Source organism: Sinohyriopsis cumingii, chromosome 4 (genome assembly GCF_028554795.1).
Source record: "Sinohyriopsis cumingii isolate HCF-2022 chromosome 4, ASM2855479v2, whole genome shotgun sequence".
NCBI classification, from domain to species: Eukaryota; Metazoa; Mollusca; class Bivalvia; order Unionida; family Unionidae; genus Sinohyriopsis; species Sinohyriopsis cumingii.
The window spans coordinates 137,527,791-137,542,986 of NC_142964.1; the positions used below are offsets into that span (position 1 = coordinate 137,527,791).

The 15,196-nt window shown below is 35.5% G+C and overlaps 1 protein-coding gene across 1 annotated transcript; it reads right to left on the reverse strand.

Moving 5' to 3' along the window:
- Positions 1-10,514: 10,514 nt before the first annotated feature.
- LOC149802161 (uncharacterized) lies at positions 10,515-14,959 on the reverse strand. The gene has a single exon (XM_089956572.1). The coding sequence runs from the start codon at positions 14,832-14,834 to the stop codon at positions 14,076-14,078; it is 759 nt and encodes a 252-aa protein (XP_089812698.1). The 5' UTR covers positions 14,835-14,959; the 3' UTR covers positions 10,515-14,075.
- Positions 14,960-15,196: the final 237 nt, after the last annotated feature.

Consider the following 15,196-nt stretch of genomic DNA (forward strand, 5'->3'; position numbering starts at 1 on the left):
TGATTAATTTATTCAGAGCTATTAATTATGTACAGCTACATCAAATATGTGAAACTGTATAGTGTATTTATCTATCTATCTATCCATCCATCTATCTATCTATCTATCTGTCTGTCCATCTCTGTCTCACAATATATATATATATATACGATTTATTAACAAATAGAGATAAACAGTTTTAGTAATATTAGTATTATGTATAATACACGCTTATTAGAAGAAAAGAAAATAAATTACAAAAAAAAAAAAAAAAAAATTACAAAGATAAATGTAATCAACATATATACTAGTATAATCTTTATAGCTGTTAAAGTGGTTATCAGAACTCAATTTATTTAATAAAAATATGATAAAAATATGGTGTGCATTACGGTTACTATCAAGTATTTTATAAATAATTAATCAAGTATTTTATAAATAATTAATCATATTATATTGATAATTAATTACAAATTCAATTTCATTTTTTAAAGAATTAGTAAACTTATTTTTATGTTATTAGATTATACTTTTACCAATTAAGATTTTCTGCAAAGTAAAATAATATGAAATATTCATATCTAATTGTAAACAGGGGACATAATTCAGAAAAAAAAAAAAAAAAAAAAAAAAAAAAAAAAAAAAAAAAAATAAAAAAAAAAAAAATAATAAAAAAATAAAAATTAATAAAAAATTACTAAATGTCATATAGTGTTTTTGAATTTAGACCTTTTGGATATACCGTGTTAAGACGGTGAATCCAATAGGTTTCCTTTAGTAGACGTTCCATTTCAGAATCAGCTTTAACAATAGGTTGGAAGGAGAAATCTTGCAATGTATGGGAATTTTTGTTAAAATGTGCGGCAACATGAGATGAAAATGGTTGATCGATATAATTTTTTATATCTGATCTATGTTGGTTCATACGTTTAGATATTTGTTGACTGGTTTGTCCAACATATTGGATGCCACATTTTTTGCACGTTATCAAATAAATAACATTTGATGTTGCACAATTAATGTCACAACGCATATTAAAAGTTTCTTTCGTATTATTACTATTGAAAGAAGTATTTTCATTAATAAATGAACAGTGTGAACATCTAGGTCTATTACATTTAGTTGATGATCCTATTTTATATGATGGTTTTTCTAATTTGGAATTAGTTAGGAAATCTTTCAGATTTTTAGTCCTTTTATAAGCAAGTGTGGGTTTGCTTTCGTGTAGCGATTTAACACTTGCTTTACATGATAAGTTTAATAAATCCCAATATTTATTGATAATCTTACCTATATTAGGCAAACTTGGATTATATTCAATAACAAAAGGAATGATATCTTCATTTCTATTTTTGATTTTATATTGTAAAGATTCAAGCTGTGTAAGAGAAGATACCTTTTGGAAAGCAGTATTAATGATGTCAATAGGGTAATTTCTATTTAAAAAATGCTGACCTAGCTCTGTCAAGGATGATTTAAAAACAGCATCATCCGAAATAATTCTTCTGTATCTTTTTGCTTGACTATATGGTATCCCATTTTTACATGATTTAGGATGGCATGAAGAATATTCAACATACTGATGAATATTCGTGTTTTTAACATGAACCATGGTAGTAATTTCATTATTTTCATTTTTCATGACATCAACGTCCAAGAATGAAACTTTAGTTTTAGAGACATTGAATGTAAATTTTATTGTTGGATGTAATTTGTTTAAACTGTCTATAAAGTAATAAAGGTCTTCTAATGAATAACTCCAAATCATAAAAATATCGTCTAAAAACCTTAACCATACATCCGGTTTTAAGAGGCATTTATTTAGAAAATCATTTTCTAATTTTCCCATAAATAAAGATGCATAAGCAGGTGCCATAGGACTACCCATTGCTGTTCCCATTTTTTGGAGATAGTTTTTATTACCAAATTGAAAAAAGTTATTTTCGAGCACAAGTTTTATCAAATCACAAATATGTTCTTTGGATAGTTTATACGTAAATTCGTTATCTTCAAGATAATATTTACACGCTTCGACACCATCAATATATATACATATATATATACATATACATATATATACATATATATATACATATATATATATACATATACATATATATATATACATATATATATATATATATATATATATATATATATATATATATATATATATATATATATATATATATATATATATATATATATATATATATATATATATATATATATATATATATATATATATATATATATATATATATATATATATTCCCCATGTTTTCAAGATGGCCGCTGTCGCTTAGCCGGCTTGAAGCACTGTTCCATTATTTTTGCCGTCTTCCACGATATATGTGCTTGTTGTCTGTCTTCGACTACGTTATTGTTTTTATCATGCATTGACTGTTCAGTTCACATGCATTTCTTCATCTCCTTGTTTTGGAAACGAGAACAACTAGACTTTTTCTCAGCTGTCTTGCTCCACTGCTACAACTTACTTTGTTGTTGAACAAACCGCCATTACGTGATACTCACCAGTAAACCCGTTTATGCTAAGATGGACCTTCATTACTTGCTTTAAACGACCACTCGTTGGCTCTCCACACTACATTGTGATCTAGACTAAATGAACTAGGACTAATTTCATTACTTAAATGTAAACAGAAGCGAAGAAAGAAACCTTGTTTCAAAGCTGGCCGGCGTAGAACAGGAAGAAGAATTCCAGTTATCTCCCTTATGCCCTTTCCGCATCAAAAATTTAAGAATTCGTCCGATAATTTAGATGCCCTAATTCAAATCTCTGTCAAATATCCAAGAGAAACCTCTACGTATTGCATGATTCAATGCCCAATCAGTAGGATCACCGGAAAAGCGCACAGAAATAGTTAATTTTATCAACGATCAGAATATCAGCGTCTTTTTCTTGACAGAAACATGACTAAAAACATCAGGCGATGAGCCCAAGTGCGCGGATCTAACACCCACCGGTTACTCAATCAAGTCGTTCCCCCGTCATTCTCACGGAGGTTGAATTGCTGTCATCACAAAGAACTCAATGATCAAACGTTTTAACCACAACACAACACAACACAACACAAATCATATGGCGAATAACGAGCCTTTCAAGTGCACTGGATCCAGCAAGGGATCACGTGTGTCAGGGATTGATTAAGATAAATGCAATAAACTGACAACGAACAGCTTGAAACTAGTATCTAGCTAGCATGAGCGCTTTCGACTCTTTCATGAGTCTTTTTCAAAGGCAAATGTAAAACATAGACAAGACAAAACAAATAAAACAGAGAAACGGTTATGTTTGCGAAAATTTACAGTGCTGTTTCTACAGGAATTGAACCTTTTAACTAATATGTGTCAACTAGTTTATTGCAGCGTGTTGCTGATACTAGAAAATATGTGTATTGACTTTGAAATTGATGTGCCATCAAGACATCTGTTATTTTATGTAAATTTATTTAAGCGCAGATTATATCTCGGATATTACATTGTTATATTAGTCCAAGGGTATTAAGCAAATTTAGATAATTATTTAAAAGAAAATGTTATTTGGGCCTGGTTGTCTTTTTCTAGTCTTCTTGGTTTAAACCGCTTGGTTTCAATGTTCTAAGGCGGCGTATCCAGTAAGATTCCTTTTCTTTCCTGGTTTGGTGACACTAGTTGGGACTGTGAGCATTTGCAATAAGTGGTATATCAATCAAAGTGTGGTCAGGCGATGAGAAGTGTTCTGCGACCGGACTCTGAATAACATTTTTGTCATCAGTCAGATCTATGAAGGTTGATCCTTTTGTTAGCTTTTGAGTTTCTCCGACATACTGAAGGTTACAGATCCTATAGGTGATGAAATAAATGACATTCTCTTTTTTGCACGTTTGATTTGACCATGCATGTTTAATTTGTCTTTAGTCACTGTGCTGGAAAATGTCCTAGTCTCTATCATATGTTGACATGTTTTGCACCTTTTATCGCCACAGGGGCCATATTGACTAGCTTCGCATTTAATTAGTGATTGGCGTCAGCTTTACCCTGACTAGGAGGTTCTTTGGTCTCCGGTAGGATACGACAGGTTTGCTAGGGAGGATTAACTTTAGTGCGTCCGACGATTCCACGATGGGCCGGTGTTTTCCGATGATTTTACCTACTTTGGGGTTGTCTGTATGGTAGGTCAGGATAAATGGTATCCTATCGGCCTTTTCCTTCTTGCCATATCTGAGTAGGTCATCGCGGTTTGTTTGTTTTGCCCTATGGGTTGCCTCCGTAATCAGGTCTTTGTCGTAGCCTCGGTAAATTAAATGTTTAGATAGCTCTTCAGATCTTTTTGGGAATTACGACTGGTACTAAATGAACGAATATAGCAATTTTATAAACGTGAACGTGCATCTGAAATCAAATTATGTCTTTTCCTGATTTGCCCAATGCTAATGATGTATTCCTGCAACGTCAAAAGTCTACCTCAACATTCTCTGATTTTTGTTGTTATTTTGTCAATGAAAGTAAGGGGCTTATGATCACTGAGTACAGTAATCGTTTACTCTGGTTTAAGTTTTAATATTCCTTATAAGAATTGCCTCTGAATATTTTGTGGCCACACACTTTACAGTCAATAAGTATTTGTTGCCTGACGTGGTATTAGGTAAACGAATAACACGGTTTATCATTATTCTGTTAAATGGCTCGTCAAATGTACGGGTGTAAAAGAGTGTATTGGAGAGGTAGTACCTCTGGTGGAAGAACAGTCGTGCCACTTCAGCGGTGGCTCGTCCATGTTTGGTCTCCAACATGCACCCAGCTCGTACATTTGGCTCAAAGAAGCTCTTACATTTGTAGCAACCACAACTCTGAAAACCGCTTCGACTGGCGGATAAAAAAGGTGAGTTATGGCTTGCCTAACCAATCATGGGAAAACTGGATTCAAGAAGGAAACGGACAGCTATTTCAACAGGCAGGAAGACGAATCTGTCTTTTGGAGCGAAAGAGGAAGTGCCAAACGACACGATGCCGGAATCGATTTTGCAGTGAAGTCAGAATTTGTTTGCAAACTAACTGCACTTCATAAAAGGTGTGAAAGAAATGCATATGACCATGAAACTGTCCTTATCGAATGGAAGAAAGCATGTAACGATCGTCAATGCCCACACTCCAACCATTGCCAATCTTGACGAAGTAAAGGGCACATTCTGTGAAGAACATACTTTTCAGTCCCATGTTCTCAGTCATGCTCATTGATTTCTTCAGAGATGGTGACTTGGGAATTGGCATCAGATACCGAATTGGTGGCAAACAGTTTAGCCTCGTGAGGCCTCGAGTAAAAACTTAACTCATGGCAGATATCGACAAAGACTTACTACTTGCTGTTAACTGCGCCCTCAACGCTGGCTCTGAAGCGACATGCGTCAACAAGTTATCTGATGCTTGCACAGATTTCGGCCTTAATAAAGAAAACAAAGAAGACCGAAGTAATGAATCAGCTAGCCACAGGAAAATTATGTCCTGACCCAAATATAAGTCAACGGCCAACTGAGTGCAGACAACAGGTTCACCTGTCTTGGCAGCACTCTGTCCGAGAACGTCGTAATGTTACAGCACTTGTCTTCTACTCACGGAATATACGATACGAGTCCAGTATTTGTTATAATAAATTGAGTTTTATTGTGCACGAGGTTGACAAAGGTCAAGTCACATATTCCTTGAAGCAAAATAATCATCCGGCACTTTTCTTACTGCAATACCGTGACCAGCACCTTTCAGAAGCTCCAATGGAATGACCACCACTAATATGCTGTTCATACTATATTGTTTATACAGACAATTAGCAAACTAACCAACCAGAAAGTTACTTACCACTTACCATACGATAGAACAATCCAGCGTGAACATTAATCAGGGTACCTTCATTGCTCTGTGAACAAAACTCGAACTGGTAATCCTGGTTCAAGGTTGCCTAATGGCTAAATATGTGTAAAATGAGAAGAACACAATAATTGCAACTGATGACTTTATTTCACTCATCAATAAACATTAATTACATAACATAATAAAATACTTACTTATGTCTAATTAAAACATGACTATATAAAAGTATATTCTTTATGCTCATGACTCAGTAATCATTTGCTATTGACCCCTAAATGACTAGCTAAGGGAGTTTGATGGGATAAACTACGAATTAACTGCTGATATGACGTCAGAACATCAGTCTGATACCACACTAACCACTCATTACCAGCAGGTGCACATAGTGGTCTCCATTTTCACATAAGGACCACATTCTTCACAATCTAATAGACTAATACATTTGTGGCTTCGGTTTCGCAAATGACACTCTGAAACAAACAGGAGCCCACAGTATCGTGTTCTCGTCGAACAATGAGTCAATTTCTTTAGAATAAAAAGAATGATTTGTCAAACACATGATAACTATGATCAATACCTCCTGACAGACCAATGCCAGGAGAAAAGTGTCCGCATTGAAAAGATTCACCAATACATATGTCACCTAAAGAAATAATTTCATGATCAATGTCATTCTCAAGAGCTCTCTTCGACCTCACTCAAGTAACGTAACAATGAGTGCATATCTCATTAATTTCAATCTCAACATGATCAACTTTCTGGTCCAAACAGATATACGTCAATTAACCACAACTTTAGCTTGATCTAGGTTCATTGCTTAGTAAATAAGTAATGTCCTAAGTGGGTAAATAAATTAATGTTCTCTAATCCACGGGTCCTGAAAATTGAAAAGAACATTAACAAATTTGCACTCTACACCTTGAATAAGAACACGTTCACTAGAAGACTTCTCAGACAAAGGCAAGGTACTTTGTAATACAAAACTATCCGAGGCTCATGTTCTTGTTGATATTTCAATAGGGATGGACTTGACAAAATCACCAATAAATCCTGAATCAGAAGCGGAAGCTTTAACCACTTGTTAGGCCATGTGAGCGGTCAATATTTTTGTTCTTTTCAGTTTATGTCTAGATTTCTTTATTCAAATTATAGTTTATTAGAATTTTAAACTGCTCAACAATAGCATTTGACTAAAACATTAATTTGGAATTATAGTGAATTTAGTAAACGACATTTTGGATTATATTATTGTGATCCATCAAGCGACTAGTAACACATCATCACATTGTAAGCCATTGACACGTTAACACATTCAAGACTACAGGCATGTCAACGCATTCAGTATTGGAATCTATTTTGATCAATACTGGAAATCAAATGAAACTTTGTTCATTTTGACTTGTGATTGGGCTTTTAAGACTATCTGAGATTTAATTCACAATATTGCAAGCTAAATGGTTCTCGCTCTACCTTGTCACTTAGTTTCAAGAGTCGTAACACACACACACACACACACACACACACACACACACAAACAAAAGTTTGCCCCTTTATCCCACCACTATCAATCTCCAGGAGTGGGACGGACGAAAAGTGTATCCAAACGCAGAGGTTCGAATGTAATCGTTTCATTACAGCGCTGACAGTAAGGTGGGAAAATAGGCCAAAGGGGTGGCGGCAAAGCGGCTCGTCCTGGGTCTGTTTCACTGGCTGGCAAGACCTTTAGTTTCCGCTGTAGGTAACGATGGCGATTTGGTTGTATGATCGTTTTCACTTTAATTAGTTCTTTATGTTTGAGCAGTTCACTTGTACGTCCATATGATGTTTCATTACGTCATACATATCGATTTCATTTAGGATGTGCGTAAACTCGTCGTTCAAACAAAACAAAATTGTAGTAACTTCCGTCATACGGTTTGGACTAGTATTTAGTTGTTTTTTTCACCCATGCGACAGCGAAATCTAGCTTTTTTGCAAACCTTACTTTGTCTTACTCAGTCTAGTCATCTCAGATCATTCGTGTCAGTCAAAGTGTCCACTCGCACAAAACTACTTTTATAAAAGAAAACCTTGTTATCTTCTGCTGGGCCTGACCACAGGAGTCTGACGTTTAATCAATAAGGTACGATGAAATCTCTGACAATAAGAAATCACCTTAGCGGTACTATTTGATTTCATGTCAGAGATTTTGTCGTACTTTATTGATAAAACGTCAGACTCCTGTTGCCTGACGTAGTTGTTTTAAAAATTACCAACAACAATAATAACAACAACTATATAACAAAAAACATAGTAACCTCAGTTCCATCCATCTTTGAGAACACACATACAAAGCATTTCTTGAGAGACAGACGTACATGATGTCGAGCTATTTGGTATTTTGTCAGTTAGTTTCACACAACATGGTCAATTTTATCCTATATGCAGGCGTAACTCAGTACATTTACAGGTCAGCGTCATTAAATGTATCTAAAGCTACTACCTAACTAGTTTTAAATGCTTCGTGTGAAACGAATTATATACTGTTAAATACATTTAGAGTCGCTGACCTGAAAATTGATTGGGCTACGGATAGGATGAACATTTCCATGTTGTGTGGAATTAACTATGACGGACAACTCTAATCCATGCACATAGACTAGTACTTTACACTCCATAGCCTCGTGGAGAGACAAATAATATAACCCCTTGACAGGTACTTCCTTGTCTTGGCCTAAAATCCCAACAAAGATTCTATTAATCAAGGGACACTCAGGCCATACACATTACCAGCCACAAAAATCCCAACTCTCTCAACAACGACAGAAAACTTAGTAACAGCCATAAATGTGTTATGTCAAACATGCTTTATTCTAATTTTGTTAAGCATCTCCATGGTGCCCCAGCTGAATCATAAATATAATATTTAACGGCAAATAATCCACTTACCAGCCAGAAGGAATCATTAATCCGTCCAAACATTAAGACTTACGCAAATTTAATTGTAGCACTTGCCATAGTTCCAAAAAAGAATGTTTTCCTCAAAGAAACTAATATTTCAGCACAATGTCATCAGCTAGGGTCCGTATTGGAGGTTCTTTAATATAAGGAGATGATTTTATAATCAATATTAATTACAACACAAATATGTCACAGTTTCACATCCTCCAAAGAAAAGGAGAGTTATATGTGATAGTGACACAGATCTCTAATAACCCATGAATAATCTAATGCAACATGTTACTCTTCGTTACAGCTTGTACTAAGTATAACTACAGTAGAGATGTGTACCCAGTATAGTTTCGTTATTTATAATATAAATTTTCAAAATTGGAACCGTTGAAAATGAAATATATTAAATGTGGTAATACCTCACTACTATGTGACCTTTTATGTTGTTATTTTTCATTGCTCACGCGTATAAGCTGTGTACTTTGTATTAATGAGCCGCATGTAAACATTAGGACATGAACTATATAACACTAGTGACGAGTTCTTTTTACTTTAAAGGAATATATTGGGTGCGAAAAAATAATCTACGTTGGAGTTTGGACCAAGACCAGAAAATCCCAGTCTCGGGGTTACATTATATGCCTCGTGGAGAGACAAATAATGTAACCCCTTGACTGGGATTTCCTTGTCTCGGTCCTAACCCCAAATAGATTATATATTTGTTTCTGTGAATATCCATATTTCATCACGTTTTTTGTTTCCCCATCAGTATTATGATATGAGTTATATAAACTCCAATTAGCGACAGCGCCCAGCCACGAAAAGATATGGCCTTGAGGATGGCAACATTTGCCAGACCAACACTTGTAGTTAAACCAACTATGCTGGCGGCACTAGTACCCATTGACAATTTTTATGGCGCGTCGACGTCCTCAACGGTGCTAACCGTGCGTTTGTACTCTGTTTTAAGAGTGCAACTCGATTTTGGATTTTAGCTGTGTTTATTTTTTTTTATTAATTTCCGATTTTTTTCCCAAGTTGTGTGGGTCAGCATGACAGTCTTTGATACTACAGCTTATGATTAGCATCTAAAAGTTATTTGATTAAAACGGTAATATTAAATTTTAGTTCATCAGTTATATAAAGGTGTGTTGCTACTCCGCGAACGCGTGCCTCAAGCCTATTTTCGTGCACCTGACCAAGGGCTATCTATTCGAAGTAAATGTCAGTTTCTTTTGTATTTAATGCCTCGTCAATGACACAATCATCGACACGTCTATCGACCAACTTTCCAAAATTTATAGCAACGGATCCTTCAGTAATAACTTCATGGTTAGGTTATCTTCAAAAAGCACCAACATTTTGAGTTGTACCCACTATCGCCGCTGACAGACAATTGTTACTGACCTTCAACACCACAAGTACCCCGCATGTACGTGTATATGATAAGGGCATACTTTTTTCTTCAAATTATTGGTTAATTGGTATGCGTGCCATTTTTGTCGCACAACACATTAGCCTGTTTCCAGCACAACAGGGGTGGGTTTTTTTGGCTTGGGTAAATATAGCAATGCAGATTGCATACATTGTGAACAGCTCTTGTGACAATGCTCTCAAATGTTGGTGTCATTGAAGCAAAGAGTGGGACCGTTAGTCATAATTATGTCGAGTTTAAGAGAGCTGTTGCCTAACGCATTTCTCTGTAACAACGAGTGATTTAAGTAACAACTCAGACCGAACAGACAGCGGGCCTTTATTAACAACAAATATATTAAATACATTTGCAGCCAGGATTAATGTATTCAAGCTTACTGATATCAGACATCTGATGAGAAACCTGAGGTTACTAAAACTTAAGTTCACCGAGTACATAGCTTGTGAGTATTCTTTATATGTCTACTATACATTCTGATCATTCTTTGGTGACTTTTTCCAACGCGTCAAGAATCTTTGCAAAATCTTTGTCTATTTCATCACTCAAGATCCCAGCATCTTTACTGTTCAGGATGACACGTACATCACTAAGAATCCATTGATTTGTGATTTTAGATATATCGTTAAATGTTTTGTATCGTTAAGTGTAGCTATATTTACCACGTGTTCATATGATTCCAGGACGCATATTTGCAAGAAGCTTATTGCGCCTTTTGCTGGCTCGTATTCAACGGGAACAATTGCTCAGTAACCTTGTAAATCACCTCCGGGTTAATCTGATTTAACTTCAGGGACTTGTAGTTGTCGTTCTTTCTCTGCAGCATCAATGACAATGCTTTGTGCGATAAGACGTACTTTTTCACCACAAACGAACCGTGTTATATCATCCCACAGGTATAAATCGTGACATAAAACTGTGTTTCCATATCACTATGATGCATTACAATTTGACCTTGGCTCCTCTACAGAAAATCCTAACAGTACAAGTATCACAGAATTTCTCACATCGGTTGTTATTCTATCGCCCTCTCGCGCGAGCGATCATACTTAATTATAGTTAACAAGGTCATATAAAAGGAAATCATTTTTCGATTAAGAAACATTTGCGTTTTTTATTTTACTTTAGGAGAATCAGAAAAAGAGCAATCGTCTCGTCCATGGCTACTGTGTTTGTTTTTTCAATAGGGTCAGGCATATCTACAGCCTTAGGTTCGGTCAGACTATGCCAGAGTGAGTGACTATATTCGCGAACAGATCGGCATGGCCGGCAAAATTGATTACGTGACGTTACTTCGATAGCACTTTTACGACATGGTCGAACATCGAGGCCAACATGTAGCGCTTGCCAATGTTATATACTGTACTTATAATTACATATTCTGACGCATAGTCAATGTTATTTTCTCTCAAGGATTTAGCCTTTACATTCATTGCTTCCTAATCCCATTGAACTTGACATGTACAAAAGTTTATCTAAGTATCAAGGAATACAGTTCCTTATTTCAAACATGGTAATCTGTAACAAGGGTCTTGTAAATATACAGGCACACAATTTGAACAATCAGGTATACTCAAATCAAAAAACTGGTTTAAAATGTGCCTAAAATCTATGCTAGTCTGGATCAGCTCAAATAATGCATCATTTATTAGTCATCCAACCCTATTACCCCCCCAGCAGTATCAACTCCAAATTATAAATGTTGCTGACTTATTTTTATATATCAGCTATACTTTTTGCTTCTCTGCAGTTGCAATGGGATTCATAAAATCTCGTTCTTTCCCTGCTTTAACAATTTTCGTAAATGACTTATATCTGACAGATAAAAGAAATGGCTGAAATCGCTTGTGAAAGATGACAGAACAAATCATGCTGAAAGAAAAATCCATTGTCTTTCTACAGAATAGATAATGTTAATTTTGTTCAGGTGTGCTTACATAAATATTGTGAATAAAGCAATAAATGTCAACATAAAGAACACACATAAATATTTCCCTCATACGATTTATCACAGAAAACATTTAAAATAGAATAATGCAAGCCAAATATTATTTCAAGTAATGATGAAACATTAATGAAGATAAATATATAGAAATGCATTCGTTCTAAAATTATCACAAGTGCAATAAATATAAAGATAGAAATGATGAAAGAATACACACCACACTGTATCTTCAAATATATGAAGTTTTTCTGTATAAAACAATAATATTGCATAGGGATCTAATTACTACTAAACGTGGAGAACTTCCACAGTTTAGCACTGCCGAATTGCAAAATATTTATTATTAGAAGAACTAGGTCTCTGCAATGGCGGAGCGAGCGGGAGCAATGTCTGAAATTGGAGCTCATACCGAAACGTCTGAGAATATTGTTCTTTAGTTGCACCCTTAATTTTCTACAGAAACACGATTATATGTCGGATGCCAACCTCCTTCCTCCCCACCTTAATAATTACATCAGATAATCATGGATGACGTATATTCCTGTGTCACAATAGGAAAGAAACGTTTCCTTACTGGCTGCTCAATCCGATAAAGGTACATGTATAAACAATAATGTATAAATATTCATTAAACCGAAAATATTTCCTTAAAGAAACTTTTCCTTTAAAATGAGCGGAAAGTCGTCAGTCCTGGACCGAATTGTCAGCCATTCCTAAACACTATTATAACTACTTGGCCCCCATTTCTGCATGGGACATCATCACATTCATTTGAAATACTAAAATAGCCTTGAGAACACTTTGCAATTCTGCACAAGATATGCCTAGAAACAAGAAAGCGCGATATGACTAATATAGCAATAACATCAACAGCAGCTACTACTACTACTACTTCTACTATTAATATTGTCAAAGATGCCATTACTACTGCTATTATTATTATCATCATCTTTATTATTATTAATACTAATAACTGGAGTCATACACAGTCCTTTCAGTTTCGGTCATTTTTTTCAAATGCTGACATTTTTTAAACCTATAATATGGTTCTTGGATATGCTTCTGATAGAGAAGAGATACCCAGTATTGTAATTAGTAGGGGAGAGGAGATTACATCATCGCAGTTGTTCGCGGAAAGATGATTTCAATATGACCATTGTTCAAGGGTAAGGAATACCATTAGAATCATTTTAATCCCTGAAGACAATTATTCGAGGAAAGAGGAAAGGAGACTCTTGCTCATTGGTAGAGGGAAAGGGGTCTCATTTTCAAGAGAAAATCATACATACAAATTAGAAGTGAATCCACTTTGATCAGTAGTGCTACCGACATTTGTCTGACACAGCCTTAGTACTTAAAAGTGTTACTTGATTTTAACGAATTTTCAATTAGTATTCAGTGCATATTATTTGAATTCTTTACAATTCCAAAATTTTTAATATTTTGTTTAATAAGTAATGAATATGTTCTAATATGTAATTTAAAGGCACACATCTAAGATTTTCTTCAGAGAGGAAAATAGAGGCAATCATACAAAATAAAAAACGAAAGAATATTGGTTCTAAGAGATATGAAACATGAATTGGAATTACACTATTAAAAATTTAATTTCTTAATATCACGAAGTTATGCAACCTAACTTGTTTCTTCACCATTAAAAATATATCCCTCAATAACTTTGGATGTTTCAAATAATATGCCATACATGCGAGGCGTCGTAGTATCTCTATTAATTTATTTGTCCTTCGTATATACCGAACCTTGGTAAAGTGTTTGTCTTGCACTCACATTCACAATGTTACACGTTATGCTAGTCCCAACTTCAGTGATACACTGTCGAAAATTTAAGTACTAAATGGGAAAAGTATTCAATACTCTACTCAGTTTCGTTCATGCTTGCAACAAGTTGCCGTAACAAGTTCAGTCGTCTGCTTCTTTGTCGATAATTCCAAGCTTTTGTCCGAGCCATTTACATTTGGTAACCATCTCGTCTTGCATGAGGGCAAAGCACATAGACATTATTGCCATACCGAAGAGGACGTACACCGCGCCAAGAATCAATCTGGCCGCTGCTTGTGGGTCTTCGAAATCCCTGCCTGGAACAACGTCTCCGAATCCAATGGTGGCAAGAGTGATGAAACAGAAGTATGCCGATTGTAGCATATCCCAGCCCTCCCAAAGACCGAAGAGAACTGATCCACCGAAGATGTAAACACCAATCACAATCATCGTGATAGTAAGCGGAACAGTTATCTTTTCATCGCATTCATCGTCGTCATCATCGCTGTCATCGTCTATCATCATCTGCTGATTAATAATAGCCCTATTTCGACTTGCGAGATCCGCTGGCGTCATGGTCTTGATCTCCAAAGGGACAATCTTGGGTTTTATGCTCGGTGGAGAATCTGGCCTTTGGAGGAACAGTTTCTTGTTGTGCTCACTGAAGTTCATAGCCTTCTTGGCAAATTCTGTTTCCATTGGTGCAGACGTGGATAAGATTTTGCACTTCTCAGTATTATTTCCCTTGGGTTCTTGTGATCCACCATTTATCTGAACTACGGCGTTTTTAAGCTTGTCTCTTTTCTTATTTCGGCAGCAACCGAAGCAGCAGATCTTTGCATAGACAAAGCGAAAAATGTCGGCGAGGACATCTCCGATGTTGGCCAAACACAGAAGCATTAAGGGAATTCCTAGAACAGCGTACGCTATGCATACCAGACGTCCCCAAAAAGTTTTAGGGGCAATGTGACCATAACCTGAAGGCAAAAGACAAGGGTATATTAGTTGTTGCTGTATGTCTCGCTGTTGTGATGGTGGCGGTCATTGTATTTGTAGTAATAGTAGAAGTCCGTCAAATCTCACTCTTACCTCTATCCCCCAAACCGATATGTAGATGTTGAAGGACGATTGGAAGGTCTTATGTCACTTATATGTTACCTCCAGGAATATTTGCGACATTTCTGGCCGTAACCAATCGCTGTTCATTTTAGATACTTCAAGACATTTTTCTCGTCTCTTAAACTATTGTTTGGTTGTATGGT